Raw genomic sequence first — 16,038 nt, 5'->3', positions numbered from 1 at the left:
TAGTTCTATTACTACACTAGCCTAGTTCTATTACTAAGCCTAGTTCTATTACTACTTAGTTCTAACTAGTTCTAATACTAGCCTCGTTCTAATACTAGCCTAGTTCTAATACTACACTAGCCTAGTTCTAATACTAGCCTAGTTCTAATACTAGCCTAGTTCTATTACTACACTAGACTAGTTCTAATACTAGCCTAGTTCTATTACTACACTAGCCTAGTTCTATTACTACACTAGCCTAGTTCTAATCCTAGCCTAGTTCTAATACTAGCCTAGTTCTATTACTACACTAGCCTAGTTCTATTACTAGCCTAGTTCTATTACTATACTAGCCTAGTTCTAATACTACACTAGCCTAGTTCTAATACTACACTAGCCTTGTTCTATTACTACACTAGCCTAGTTCTAATACTACACTAGCCTAGTTCTATTACTATCCCAGTTCTATTACTACACTAGTCTAGTTCTATTACTAGCCCAGTTCTATTACTACACTAGACTAGTTCTAATACTAGCCTAGTTCTATTACTACACTAGCCTAGTTCTATTACTACACTAGCCTAGTTCTAGTTCTACACTAGCTAGTTCTAGTTCTAATCCTAGCCTAGTTCTAATACTACACTAGCCTAGTTCTATTACTACACTAGCCTAGTTCTATTACTACATAGCCTAGCTAGCCTAGTTCTATTACTACACTAGCCTAGTTACTAGTCTAGTTCTAATTCTACACTAGCCTAGTTACTACACTAGCCTAGTTCTATTACTACACTAGCCTAGTTTATTATTAGCCTGGTTCTATTACTAGCCTAGTTCTATTACTACACTAGCCTAGTTCTAATACTACACTAGCCTAGTTCTATTACTACACTAGCCTAGTTCTATTACTACACTAGCCTAGTTCTAATACTACACTAGCCTAGTTCTATTACTAACCCAGTTCTATTACTACACTAGTCTAGTTCTATTACTAGCCCAGTTCTATTACTACACTAGCCTAGTTCTATTACTACACTAGTTCTACTAGCCTAGTTCTATTACTACACTAGCCTAGTTCTATTACTACATTAGTCTAGTTCTATTACTAGCCTAGTTCTATTACTACACTAGCCTAGTTCTATTACTACACTAGCCTAGTTCTATTACTAGTCTAGTTCTATTACTACATTAGCCTAGTTCTATTACTAGCCTAGTTCTATTACTACACTAGCCTAGTTCTATTACTACACTAGCCTAGTTTATTACACTAGCCTAGTTCTATTACTACACTAACCTAGTTCTATACTACACTAGCCTAGTTCTATTACTACACTAGCCTAGTTCTATTACTACACTAGTTCTGTTACTACACTAGCCTAGTTCTATTACTACACTAGTCTAGTTCTATTACTAGCCTAGTTCCTAGTTCTGTTTAGCCTAGTTCTGTTACTGCATTAGTCTGGTTCTGTCTAGCCTAGTTCTATTACACTAGCCTAGTTCTATTACTACACTAGCCTAGTTCTATTACTACACTAGCCTAGTTCTATTTCTACTTAGTTCTATTACTACACTAGCCTAGTTCTATTACTACACTAGCCTAGTTACTATTACTACTACACCTAGTTCTATTACTAGCCTAGTTCACTAGTCTAGTTCTATTACTAGCCTAGTTCTATTACTACACTAGCCTAGTTCTATTACTACTACTAGTTCATTACTCTAGTTCTATTACTACACTAGCCTAGTTCTATTACTACACTAGCCTAGTTCTATTACTACACTAGCCTAGTTCTATTACTACACTAGCCTAGTTCTATTACTACACTAGCCTAGTTCTGTACTAGTTCTATTATACTACAGTTCTAGCCTAGTTCTATTACTACACTAGCCTAGTTCTACTAGCCTAGTTCTGGTTACTACTAGCCTAGTTCTAATTACTACACTAGCCTAGTTCTATTACTACACTAGCCTAGTTCTATTACTACACTAGCCTAGTTCTATTACTACACTGTTCTATTAGCCTGGTTCTGTTACACTAGCCTAGTTCTATTACTACAGCCTAGTTCTATTACTACACTAGCCTAGTTCTATTACACTAGCCTAGTTCTATTACTACACTAGCCTAGTTCCTAGTTCTATTACTACACTAGCCTAGTTCTATTACTACACTAGACTAGTTCTATTACTAGCCTAGTTCTATTACTACACTAGCCTAGTTCTATTACTACACTAGCCTAGTTCTATTAATAGCCTAGTTCACTAGCCTAGTTCTAATTACTAACCCTAGTTCTATTACTACACTAGCCTAGTTCTATTACTACACTAGCCTAGTTCTATTACTAACATTAGCCTAGTTCTATTACTACACTAGCCTAGTTCTAATTAATAATTACTACACTATTAGTTCTATTACTACACTAGCCTAGTTCTATTACTACACTAGCCTAGTTCTATTACTAGCCTAGTTCTATTACTACACTAGTTCCAGTTTACTACTAGCCTAGTTCTATTACTACACTAGCCTAGTTCTATTACTAGCACTACTAGTTCTATTACTACACTAGCCTAGTTCTAATACTACACTAGCCTAGTTCTATTACTACTAATTCACTAGCCTAGTTCTAGTTCTATTACTACACTAGCCTAGTTCTATTACTACACTAGCCTAGTTCTATTACTATTAGTTCTATTACTACACTAGCCTAGTTCTATTACTAGCCTAGTTCTATTACTACACTAGCCTAGTTCTATACTACTAGCCTAGTTCTATAGCCTACTATTACTACACTAGCCTAGTTCTATTACTACACTAGCCTAGTTCTATTACTAGCCTAGTTCTACTACTACACTAGCCTAGTTCTATTACTACTAGCCTAGTTCTATTACTACACTAGCCTAGTTCTATTACTACACTAGCCTTGTTCTATTACTACACTAGCCTAGTTCTATTCTAACCTACTATTACTACACTAGCCTAGTTCTATTATTACTAGTTCTATTACTAGCCTAGTTCTATTACTACACTAGCCTAGTTCTACACATTGGTCTACTATTACTAGCCTAGTTCTATTACTACACTAGCCTAGTTCTATTACTACACTAGCCTAGTTCTAGTTCTACACTAGCCTAGTTCTATTACTACACTAGCCTAGTTCTATTACTACACTAGCCTAGTTCTAGTACTACACTAGCCTAGTTCTATTACTACACTAGCCTAGTTCTATTACTACACTAGCCTAGTTCTATTACTAGCCTAGTTCTATTACTAGTCTAGTTCTATTAGCCTAGTTCTATTACTACACTAGCCTAGTTCTATTACTACATTAGCCTAGTTCTGTTACTACACTATTACTAGCCTAGTTCTGTTACATTAGCCTAGTTCTATTACTAGCCTAGTTCTATTACTACACTAGCCTAGTTCTATTAATAGCCTGGTTCTACACTAGCCTAGTTCTATTACTACACTAGCCTAGTTCTACTAGCCTAGTTCTACACTAGCCTAGTTCTATTACTACACTAGCCTAGTTCTATTACTAGCCTGGTTCACTAGTACTAGTTCTATTACTAGCCCTAGTTCTATTACTACACTAGCCTAGTTCTATTACTAGCCTAGTTCTATTACTACACTAGCCTAGTTCTACTACTACACTAGCCTAGTTTACTAGTTCCGGTTCTGTTACTACACTAGCCTAGTTCTATTACTAGCCTAGTTCTATTACTACACTAGCCTAGTTCTATTACTACACTAGCCTAGTTCTATTACTAGCCTAGTTCTATTACTACACTAGCCTAGTTCTATTACTACACTAGCCTAGTTCTATTACTACACTAGCCTAGTTCTATTACTAATAGTTCTATTTAGCCTAGTTCTATTACTACACTAGCCTAGTTCTATTACTAACCTAGCCTGGTACTATTACTACACTAGCCTAGTTCTATTACTACACTAGCCTAGTTCTATTACTACACTAGCCTAGTTCTATTATTAGTCTGGTTCACTAGCCTAGTTCTATTACTACACTAGCCTAGTTCTATTACTACACTAGCCTAGTTCTATTACTACATTAGCCTAGTTCTATTACTACACTAGCCTAGTTCTATTACTAGCCTAATTCTGTTACTACAGTAGCCTAGTTCTATTACTACATTAGCCTAGTTCTATTACTACACTAGCCTAGTTCTATTACTAGCCTAGTTCTATTACTACACTAGCCTAGTTCTATTACTACACTAGCCTAGTTTACTAACTAACCTAGTTCTATTACTACACTAGCCTAGTTCTATTACTACACTAGCCTAGTTCTATTACTAACCTAGTTCTATTACTACACTAGCCTAGTTCTATTACTACACTAGTCTAGTTCTATTACTAGCCTAGTTCTATTACTACACTAGCCTAGTTCTATTACTACACTAGCCTAGTTCTAATACTACACTAGCCTAGTTCTATTACTACACTAGCCTAGTTCTATTACTACACTAGCCTAGTTCTATTACTAACCTATTCTATTACTACACTAGCCTAGTTCTATTACTAACTATTACCTAGTTCTATTACTAGTCAGTTCTATTACTAGCCTAGTTCTATTACTACACTAGCCTAGTTCTATTACTACACTAGTCTAGTTCTAGTACTACTAGTTCTAATACACTAGCCTAGTTCTATTACTACACTAGCCTAGTTCTATTACTAGCCTAGTTCTATTACTAGCCTAGTTCTATTACTATACTAGCCTAGTTCTATTACTACACTAGCCTAGTTCTATTACTACACTAGCCTAGTTCTATTACTACACTAGCCTAGTTCTGTTACTACACTAGCCTAGTTCTATTACACTAGCCTAGTTCTATTAATACTAGCCTAGTTCTATTACTACACCTAGTTCTATTACTACACTAGTTCTATTACTAGCCTATACTAGTCTAGTTCTATTACTAGCCTAGTTCTATTACTACACTAGCCTAGTTTCTATTACTAGCCTAGTTCTATTACTACACTAGCCTAGTTCTATTACTACACACTAGCCTAGTTCTATTACTACATTAGCCTAGTTCTATTACTACACTAGCCTAGTTCTAATACTACACTAGCCTAGTTCTATTACTACACTAGCCTAGTTCTATTACTACACACTAGCCTGGTTCTGTTACTGGCCTGGTTCTAGTTCCTAGTTTACTACACTTACTACACTAGCCTAGTTCTATTACTACACTAGCCTAGTTCTATTACTACATTAGCCTAGTTCCATTGCCTAGCCTGTTCTATTACTACACTAGCCTAGTTCTATTACTACCACTAGTTCTGTTCCTACCTAGTTCTATTGGCCTACTACACTAGCCTAGTTCTATTACTAGTTCTATTACTACAGTCTAGTTCTATTACTAGCCTAGTTCTATTACCACTAGCCAGTTCTATTACTACACTAGTTCTATTACTACACTAGCCTAGTTCTATTACTACACTAGCCTAGTTTCTACACTAGCCTAGTTCTATTGCACTAGTCTAGTTCTATTACTAGCCTAGTTCTATTACTACACTAGCCTAGTTCTATTACTACACTAGCCTAGTTCTATTACTACACTAGCCTAGTTCTATTACTACACTAGCCTAGTTCTAATACTACACTAGCCTAGTTCTATTACTATCCCAGTTCTATTACTACACTAGCCTAGTTCTATTACTAGCCCAGTTCTAGTTCTGCACTAGTCCAGTTAGCCTAGTTCTATTACTACTACCTAGTTCTGTTACTACACTAGCCTAGTTCTATTACTACATTAGTCTAGTTCTACACTAGCCTAGTTCTATTACTACACTAGCCTAGTTCTATTACTACACTAGCCTAGTTCTATTACTACATTAGCCTAGTTCTATTATTACTAGCCTAGTTCTATTATTAGTCTAGTTCTATTACTACATTAGCCTAGTTCTGTTATAGTCTAGTTCTGATTACTACACTAGCCTAGTTCTATTACTACACTAACCTAGTTCTAGTTACTACACTAGCCTAGTTCTATTACTACACTAGCCTAGTTCTATTACTACACTAGCCTAGTTCTATTACTACACTAGCCTAGTTCTATTTACTACACTAGCTAGTTCTATTACTACACTAGCCTAGTTCTATTACTACACTAGCCTAGTTCTAATACTACACTAGCCTAGTTCTATTACTACACTAGCCTAGTTACTAGCCTAGTTCTATTACTACACTAGCCTAGTTCTATTACTACACTAGCCTAGTTCTATTTACTACACTACACTGGCCTAGTTCTATTACTAGCCTAGTTCTAGTTCTATTACTACACTAGCCTAGTTCTATTACTACACTAGCCTAGTTCTATTACTAGCCTGGCCTAGTTCTAGTTTACTACACTAGCCTAGTTCTATTACTAGCCTAGTTCTGTTACTACACTAGCCTAGTTCTATTACTACACTAGACTAGTTCTAATACTAGCCTAGTTCTATTACTACACTAGCCTAGTTCTATTACTACACTAGCCTAGTTCTATTACTACACTAGCCTAGTTCTAATCTAGCCTAGTTCTAATACTAGCCTAGTTCTATTACACTAGCCTAGTTCTATTACTACACTAGCCTAGTTCTATTACTAGCCTAGTTCTATTACTATACTAGCCTAGTTCTAATACTACACTAGCCTAGTTCTAATACTACACTAGCCTTGTTCTATTACTACACTAGCCTAGTTCTAATACTACACTAGCCTAGTTCTATTACTATCCCAGTTCTATTACTACACTAGTCTAGTTCTATTACTAGCCCAGTTCTATTACTACACTAGACTAGTTCTAATACTAGCCTAGTTCTATTACTACACTAGCCTAGTTCTATTACTACACTAGCCTAGTTCTAATACTAGCCTAGTTCTATTAATACACTAGCCTAGATCTAATACTAGCCTAGTTCTAATCCTAACCTAGTTCTAATACTACACTAGCCTAGTTATATTACTACACTAGCCTAGTTATATTACTAGCCTAGTTCTATTACTACACTAGCCTAGTTCTATTACTAGCCTAGTTCTATTACTACACTAGCCTAGTTCTATTACTAGTCTAGTTCTAATTCTACACTAGCCTAGTTCTATTACTACACTAGCCTAATTCTATTACTACACTAGCCTAGTTCTATTACTAGCCTAGTTCTATTACTAGCCTAGTTCTATTACTATACTAGCCTAGTTCTAATACTACACTAGCCTAGTTCTAATACTACACTAGCCTTGTTCTATTACTACACTAGCCTAGTTCTAATACTACACTAGCCTAGTTCTATTACTATCCCAGTTCTATTACTACACTAGTCTAGTTCTATTACTAGCCCAGTTCTATTACTACACTAGTCCAGTTTTATTACTACACTAGTTCTATTAGTACACTAGTTCTATTACTACACTAGCCTAGTTCTATTACTACATTAGTCTAGTTCTATTACTAGCCTAATTCTATTAATACACTAGCCTAGTTCTATTACTACACTAGCCTAGTTCTATTACTACATTAGCCTAGTTCTATTACTACACTAGCCTAGTTCTATTACTAGTCTAGTTCTATTACTACATTAGCCTAGTTCTATTACTACACTAGCCTAGTTCTAATATTACACTAGCCTAGTTATATTACTACACTAACCTAGTTCTAATACTACACTAGCCTAGTTCTATTACTACACTAGCCTAGTTCTATTACTAACCTATTACTATTACTACACTAGCCTAGTTCTATTACTACACTAGTCTAGTTCTATTACTAGCCTAGTTCTATTACTACATTAGCCTAGTTCTACTACTACACTAGCCTAGTTCTAATACTACACTAGCCTAGTTCTATTACTACACTAGCCTAGTTCTATTACTACACTAGCCTAGTTCTATTACTAACCTATTACTATTACTACACTAGCCTAGTTCTATTAATAACCTATTACTATTACTACACTAGCCTAGTTCTATTACTACACTAGTCTAGTTCTATTACTAGCCTAGTTCTATTACTACACTAGCCTAGTTCTATTACTACACTAGTCTAGTTCTATTACTAGCCTAGTTCTATTACTACACTAGCCTAGTTCTATTACTACACTAGCCTAGTTCTATTACTACACTAGCCTAGTTCTATTACTACACTAGCCTAGTTCTATTACTACACTAGCCTAGTTCTATTACTACACTAGCCTAGTTCTATTACTAGCCTCGTTCTAATACTAGCCTAGTTCTAATACTACACTAGCCTAGTTCTAATACTAGCCTAGTTCTAATACTAGCCTAGTTCTAATACTAGCCTAGTTCTATTACTACACTAGACTAGTTCTAATACTAGCCTAGTTCTATTACTACACTAGCCTAGTTCTATTACTACACTAGCCTAGTTCTATTACTACACTAGCCTAGTTCTAATCCTAGCCTAGTTCTAATACTAGCCTAGTTCTAATACTACACTAGCCTAGTTCTATTACTACACTAGCCTAGTTCTATTACTAGCCTAGTTCTATTACTATACTAGCCTAGTTCTAATACTACACTAGCCTAGTTCTTCTACACTAGCCTTGTTCTTACTACACTAGCCTAGTTCTAATACTACACTAGCCTAGTTCTATTACTATCCCAGTTCTATTACTACACTAGTCTAGTTCTATTACTAGCCCAGTTCTATTACTACACTAGTCCAGTTTTATTACTACACTAGTTCTATTACTACACTAGTTCTATTACTACACTAGCCTAGTTCTATTACTACATTAGTCTAGTTCTATTACTAGCCTAATTATATTACTACACTAGCCTAGTTCTATTACTACACTAGCCTAGTTCTATTACTACATTAGCCTAGTTCTATTACTACACTAGCCTAGTTCTATTATTAGTCTAGTTCTATTACTACATTAGCCTAGTTCTATTACTACACTAGCCTAGTTCTAATACTACACTAGCCTAGTTATATTACTACACTAACCTAGTTCTAATACTACACTAGCCTAGTTCTATTACTACATTAGTCTAGTTCTATTACTAGCCTAATTATATTACTACACTAGCCTAGTTCTATTACTACACTAGCCTAGTTCTATTACTACATTAGCCTAGTTCTATTACTACACTAGCCTAGTTCTATTACTACACTAGCCTAGTTCTATTACTACACTAGCCTAGTTCTATTACTACACTAGCCTAGTTCTATTACTATTAGCCTAGTTCTATTACTACACTAGCCTAGTTCTAGCCTAGTTCTACTACACTAGCCTAGTTCTATTACTACACTAGCCTAGTTCTATTACTAGCCTAGTTCTATTACTATACTAGCCTAGTTCTAATACTACACTAGCCTAGTTCTAATACTACACTAGCCTTGTTCTATTACTACACTAGCCTAGTTCTAATACTACACTAGCCTAGTTCTATTACTATCCCAGTTCTATTACTACACTAGTCTAGTTCTATTACTAGCCCAGTTCTATTACTACACTAGTCCAGTTTTATTACTACACTAGTTCTATTACTACACTAGTTCTATTACTACACTAGCCTAGTTCTATTACTACATTAGTCTAGTTCTATTACTAGCCTAATTATATTACTACACTAGCCTAGTTCTATTACTACACTAGCCTAGTTCTATTACTACATTAGCCTAGTTCTATTACTACACTAGCCTAGTTCTATTATTAGTCTAGTTCTATTACTACATTAGCCTAGTTCTATTACTACACTAGCCTAGTTCTAATACTACACTAGCCTAGTTATATTACTACACTAACCTAGTTCTAATACTACACTAGCCTAGTTCTATTACTACATTAGTCTAGTTCTATTACTAGCCTAATTATATTACTACACTAGCCTAGTTCTATTACTACACTAGCCTAGTTCTATTACTACATTAGCCTAGTTCTATTACTACACTAGCCTAGTTCTAATACTACACTAGCCTAGTTCTATTACTACACTAGCCTAGTTCTATTACTACACTAGCCTAGTTCTATTACTAACCTATTACTATTACTACACTAGCCTAGTTCTATTAATAACCTATTACTATTACTACACTAGCCTAGTTCTATTACTACACTAGTCTAGTTCTAATACTAGCCTAGTTCTAATACTACACTAGCCTAGTTCTAATACTAGCCTAGTTCTAATACTAGCCTAGTTCTAATACTAGCCTAGTTCTATTACTACACTAGACTAGTTCTAATACTAGCCTAGTTCTATTACTACACTAGCCTAGTTCTATTACTACACTAGCCTAGTTCTATTACTACACTAGCCTAGTTCTAATCCTAGCCTAGTTCTAATACTAGCCTAGTTCTAATACTACACTAGCCTAGTTCTATTACTACACTAGCCTAGTTCTATTACTAGCCTAGTTCTATTACTATACTAGCCTAGTTCTAATACTACACTAGCCTAGTTCTAATACTACACTAGCCTTGTTCTATTACTACACTAGCCTAGTTCTAATACTACACTAGCCTAGTTCTATTACTATCCCAGTTCTATTACTACACTAGTCTAGTTCTATTACTAGCCCAGTTCTATTACTACACTAGTCCAGTTTTATTACTACACTAGTTCTATTACTACACTAGTTCTATTACTACACTAGCCTAGTTCTATTACTACATTAGTCTAGTTCTATTACTAGCCTAATTATATTACTACACTAGCCTAGTTCTATTACTACACTAGCCTAGTTCTATTACTACATTAGCCTAGTTCTATTACTACACTAGCCTAGTTCTATTATTAGTCTAGTTCTATTACTACATTAGCCTAGTTCTATTACTACACTAGCCTAGTTCTAATACTACACTAGCCTAGTTATATTACTACACTAACCTAGTTCTAATACTACACTAGCCTAGTTCTATTACTACATTAGTCTAGTTCTATTACTAGCCTAATTATATTACTACACTAGCCTAGTTCTATTACTACACTAGCCTAGTTCTATTACTACATTAGCCTAGTTCTATTACTACACTAGCCTAGTTCTATTACTACACTAGCCTAGTTCTATTACTACATTAGCCTAGTTCTATTACTACACTAGCCTAGTTCTATTACTACACTAGCCTAGTTCTATTACTACATTAGCCTAGTTCTATTACTACACTAGCCTAGTTCTAATACTAGCCTAGTTCTAATACTACACTAGCCTAGTTCTATTACTACACTAGCCTAGTTCTATTACTAGCCTAGTTCTATTACTATACTAGCCTAGTTCTAATACTACACTAGCCTAGTTCTAATACTACACTAGCCTTGTTCTATTACTACACTAGCCTAGTTCTAATACTACACTAGCCTAGTTCTATTACTATCCCAGTTCTATTACTACACTAGTCTAGTTCTATTACTAGCCCAGTTCTATTACTACACTAGCCAGTTTTATTACTACACTAGTTCTATTACTACACTAGTTCTATTACTACACTAGCCTAGTTCTATTACTACATTAGTCTAGTTCTATTACTAGCCTAATTATATTACTACACTAGCCTAGTTCTATTACTACACTAGCCTAGTTCTATTACTACATTAGCCTAGTTCTATTACTACACTAGCCTAGTTCTATTATTAGTCTAGTTCTATTACTACATTAGCCTAGTTCTATTACTACACTAGCCTAGTTCTAATACTACTAGCCCAGTTCTATTACTACACTAACCTAGTTCTAATACTACACTAGCCTAGTTCTATTACTACATTAGTCTAGTTCTATTACTAGCCTAATTATATTACTACACTAGCCTAGTTCTATTACTACACTAGCCTAGTTCTATTACTACATTAGCCTAGTTCTATTACTACACTAGCCTAGTTCTAATACTACACTAGCCTAGTTCTATTACTACACTAGCCTAGTTCTATTACTACACTAGCCTAGTTCTATTACTAACCTATTACTATTACTACACTAGCCTAGTTCTATTAATAACCTATTACTATTACTACACTAGCCTAGTTCTATTACTACACTAGTCTAGTTCTAATACTAGCCTAGTTCTAATACTACACTAGCCTAGTTCTAATACTAGCCTAGTTCTAATTAGCCTACATACTAGCCTAGTTCTATTACTACACTAGACTAGTTCTAATACTAGCCTAGTTCTATTACTACACTAGCCTAGTTCTATTACTACACTAGCCTAGTTCTATTACTACATTAGCCTAGTTCTATTACTACACTAGCCTAGTTCTAATACTAGCCTAGTTCTAATACTACACTAGCCTAGTTCTATTACTACACTAGCCTAGTTCTATTACTAGCCTAGTTCTATTACTATACTAGCCTAGTTCTAATACTACACTAGCCTAGTTCTAATACTAGCCTTGTTCTATTACTACACTAGCCTAGTTCTAATACTACACTAGCCTAGTTCTATTACTATCCCAGTTCTATTACTACACTAGTCTAGTTCTATTACTAGCCCAGTTCTATTACTACACTAGTCCAGTTTTATTACTACACTAGTTCTATTACTACACTAGTTCTATTACTACACTAGCCTAGTTCTATTACTACATTAGTCTAGTTCTATTACTAGCCTAATTATATTACTACACTAGCCTAGTTCTATTACTACACTAGCCTAGTTCTATTACTACATTAGCCTAGTTCTATTACTACACTAGCCTAGTTCTATTATTAGTCTAGTTCTATTACTACATTAGCCTAGTTCTATTACTACACTAGCCTAGTTCTAATACTACACTAGCCTAGTTATATTACTACACTAACCTAGTTCTAATACTACACTAGCCTAGTTCTATTACTACATTAGTCTAGTTCTATTACTAGCCTAATTATATTACTACACTAGCCTAGTTATATTACTACACTAGCCTAGTTCTATTACTACATTAGCCTAGTTCTATTACTACACTAGCCTAGTTCTATTACTAGTCTAGTTCTATTACTAAATTAGCCTAGTTCTATTACTACACTAGCCTAGTTCTAATACTACACTAGCCTAGTTCTATTACTACACTAGCCTAGTTCTATTACTACACTAGCCTAGTTCTATTACTAACCTATTACTATTACTACACTAGCCTAGTTCTATTAATAACCTATTACTATTACTACACTAGCCTAGTTCTATTACTACACTAGTCTAGTTCTATTACTAGCCTAGTTCTATTACTACACTAGCCTAGTTCTATTACTACACTAGTCTAGTTCTATTACTAGCCTAGTTCTATTACTACACTAGCCTAGTTCTATTACTACACCAGCCTAGTTCTATTACTACACTAGCCTAGTTCTAATCCTAGCCTAGTTCTAATACTAGCCTAGTTCTAATACTACACTAGCCTAGTTCTATTACTACACTAGCCTAGTTCTATTACTACACTAGCCTAGTACTATTACTACACTAGCCTAGTTCTAATACTACACTAGCCTAGTTCTATTACTACACTAGCCTAGTTCTATTACTACACTAGCCTAGTTCTAATACTAGCCTAGTTCTAATACTACACTAGCCTAGTTCTAATACTACACTAGCCTAGTTCTATTACTACACTAGCCTAGTTCTATTACTAGCCTAGTTCTAATATTAGCCTAGTTCTAATAATAGCTTAGTTCTATTACTACACTAGCTTAGTTCTATTACTACACTAGCCTAGTTCTATTACTACACTAGCCTAGTTCTAATACTAGCCTAGTTCTAATACTAGCCTAGTTCTATTACAGCACTAGCCTCAATTTATCATCGCTATCATCCAACAATTGAATCTCCTAAACCTCTTCGATGTCCATGAAAAATATTATTGGACATCTGACGCATCCCTTACATTTTCTTTTAAGAAATGTCCTTTTCTGTTTTTATCACAACGACTCCTACCCCCTCAGATAGACAACACTGGGAGGGTGTCTTGGACCAGTCCACTGTCTAATACAGTACCTGTATTTATAATGATCCTCTTGTCGGTACAGCATGTTTGTATATATTTGTCTGTATTTGTTGATCCATTATTTAACCAGGGAAGTCACATTGAGGGTGACATCTCTGTTTCAAGTGAGTCCTGCTTTGTATCTGGGATCCACCCTTAATGTTCTCTTAATTTAACTTAATTGATGCGTTTATGTCATTGGTCACGAGGCTATGAATTCACCTCACTATCAGGCACAGTAACAACCTATTTCTCCTCTCGCTCAGATCTGTCCATTCCGATCGTCAGGATGTCCGGTATGGACCTCTCATTGGAGGAGCTGAACAGAACCGAAATCTCCCCAGACAACGGAAACTTCCCGAGGTTCTCCCCCACCTCCGTTTCCACTGCAGCCGCCGCGGCGGGGACAGGGTTGTCGTCGGGGCGACAGGAGAATGTTTACGTGTACGTGTGGATCTTCCTGAGTCTGCTGGTGTTCCTGCTGTCAATGATCATCATCTCCCTCCACAGGCTAAAGAATATCATTACATCCTCCTCCTCTGTACCTGACTGCAGCAGTGAGGGGGGCAGCTCATTCACCAACATGGAGATCTGTAGTATATCTTCACAGAGGTCAACCGTGTCCTCACTGTCAATTTGAGAGAGAGACACACACACACACACACACACACACACACACACACACACACACACACACACACACACACACACACACACACACACACACACACACACACACACACACACACACACACACACACACACACACACACACACACACACACTCCTGTAAACAAGCTTTTCAGTTGGACCATATGGGACTTTACTCTGATGTGTTAAGGCGGTAGCTTGAACTGAACTCTGAACCCTCTGTGACTTCTCCTTTTGGCTCATGGGAAACATAGTTCACTGTGTAAAGAGCAGATCCAGGAAGAGAGAGAGAGAGAAAAAACTCTGTTTTTGAATCTGGGGTATATTTACTACGAGCCGAACTGAAGCACAAGGGCCGAAAACGTTTTCCTTACTGATGAAACACCAGTCGTCTGTTTCCATTCTCGCATCCATGGAATAGAACTTTAGAATCTTAGAAGTCTTCAGACAAGTTAGCCGGGGTCTAATCTTATCTAGTGTCACTTTCAGTGTGGTTTATATCTGTCTTTCTCTTTTTATTTGAAATAGGAAACAACCGCTTCTGTTACTAATTCCACATGGATAAACATTATGTGACTGATATGTTTATCTCAGATAACATGTCTCATCCAGCTTTAATTCAAAGTTCATCTTTCTCTGGCTGTGTACAAAATGGTACCATATTCCTTGTATAATTGGCTCTGGCCAACAGTAGTGTTCTCTCTAGGGAATAGGGGCCATTTGAGATTTGTCCTCACTGCTGATATCCTAAATCTTTACTGTTTCCAGGGCAACCTGTACTAACCTGATTTTAGTGCGAAGTATAGTTCTTTCTGTAATGTCAAAATATCTCTACTGTTTCCAGGGCAACCTGTACTAACCTGGTTTAACTGTGAAGTATAGTTCTTTCTGTAATGTCAAAATATCTCTACTGTTTCCAGGGCAACCTGTACTAACCTGGTTTAACTGTGAAGTATAGTTCTTTCTGTAATGTCAAAATATCTCTACTGTTTCCAGGGCAACCTGTACTAACCTGGTTTAACTGTGAAGTATAGTTCTTTCTGTAATGTCAAAATATCTCTACTGTTTCCAGGGCAACCTGTACTAACCTGGTTTAACTGTGAAGTACATACTGAACCAGACCTCATATTTCATTATTTTGAAAGTATTGAATTGTAATGGACTGGATATCGAGAAGGTTCAACAATAAAAAATATGAACATTTGTAATATCACTCTTTGTTTGAAGGTATGATCCCACAACTGGTCTCATTTCCTGCCTGACATTGTTATGGACAAAAACAACATGAGTAAGAACAGAAATAATTGTATGATTTTTAAAAATTAATATGATAAAAATTACAGAGTATTCATCTTTGTAAGTAGGAAAACAGCAGCCTTGTATAAAGCCAGAGTATTCTCTCCCAGGGAACAGCAGCCTTATGCCATAAAGCCAGAGTATTCTCTCCCAGGGATCAGCAGCCTTATGCCATAAAGCCAGAGTATTCTCTCCCAGG

The 16,038-nt window shown here is 35.9% G+C and overlaps 1 protein-coding gene across 1 annotated transcript; it reads left to right on the top strand.

Annotated features, from left to right (window-relative positions):
• The first annotated feature begins 13,993 nt into the window (after window positions 1-13,993).
• Window positions 13,994-15,492, top strand: LOC135562364 (serine-rich and transmembrane domain-containing protein 1). The gene has a single exon (XM_065004585.1). It carries the CDS (start codon window positions 14,077-14,079, stop codon window positions 14,530-14,532), a length of 456 nt encoding a protein of 151 aa, XP_064860657.1. The 5' UTR covers window positions 13,994-14,076; the 3' UTR covers window positions 14,533-15,492.
• The last annotated feature ends 546 nt before the right edge of the window (window positions 15,493-16,038 follow it).

Source organism: Oncorhynchus nerka, linkage group LG19, assembly GCF_034236695.1.
Source record: "Oncorhynchus nerka isolate Pitt River linkage group LG19, Oner_Uvic_2.0, whole genome shotgun sequence".
NCBI lineage: Eukaryota > Metazoa > Chordata > Actinopteri > Salmoniformes > Salmonidae > Oncorhynchus > Oncorhynchus nerka.
The sequence above is the reverse complement of the archived record's forward strand: the minus strand, read 5'-3'. Positions and strand labels throughout refer to the sequence as shown.

Excerpts from the sequence above, each read along its gene's own strand:
- LOC135562364 (XM_065004585.1), top strand. The coding sequence starts at position 14,077 with ATGCGTTTATGTCATTGGTCACGAGGCTATGAATTCACCTCACTATCA.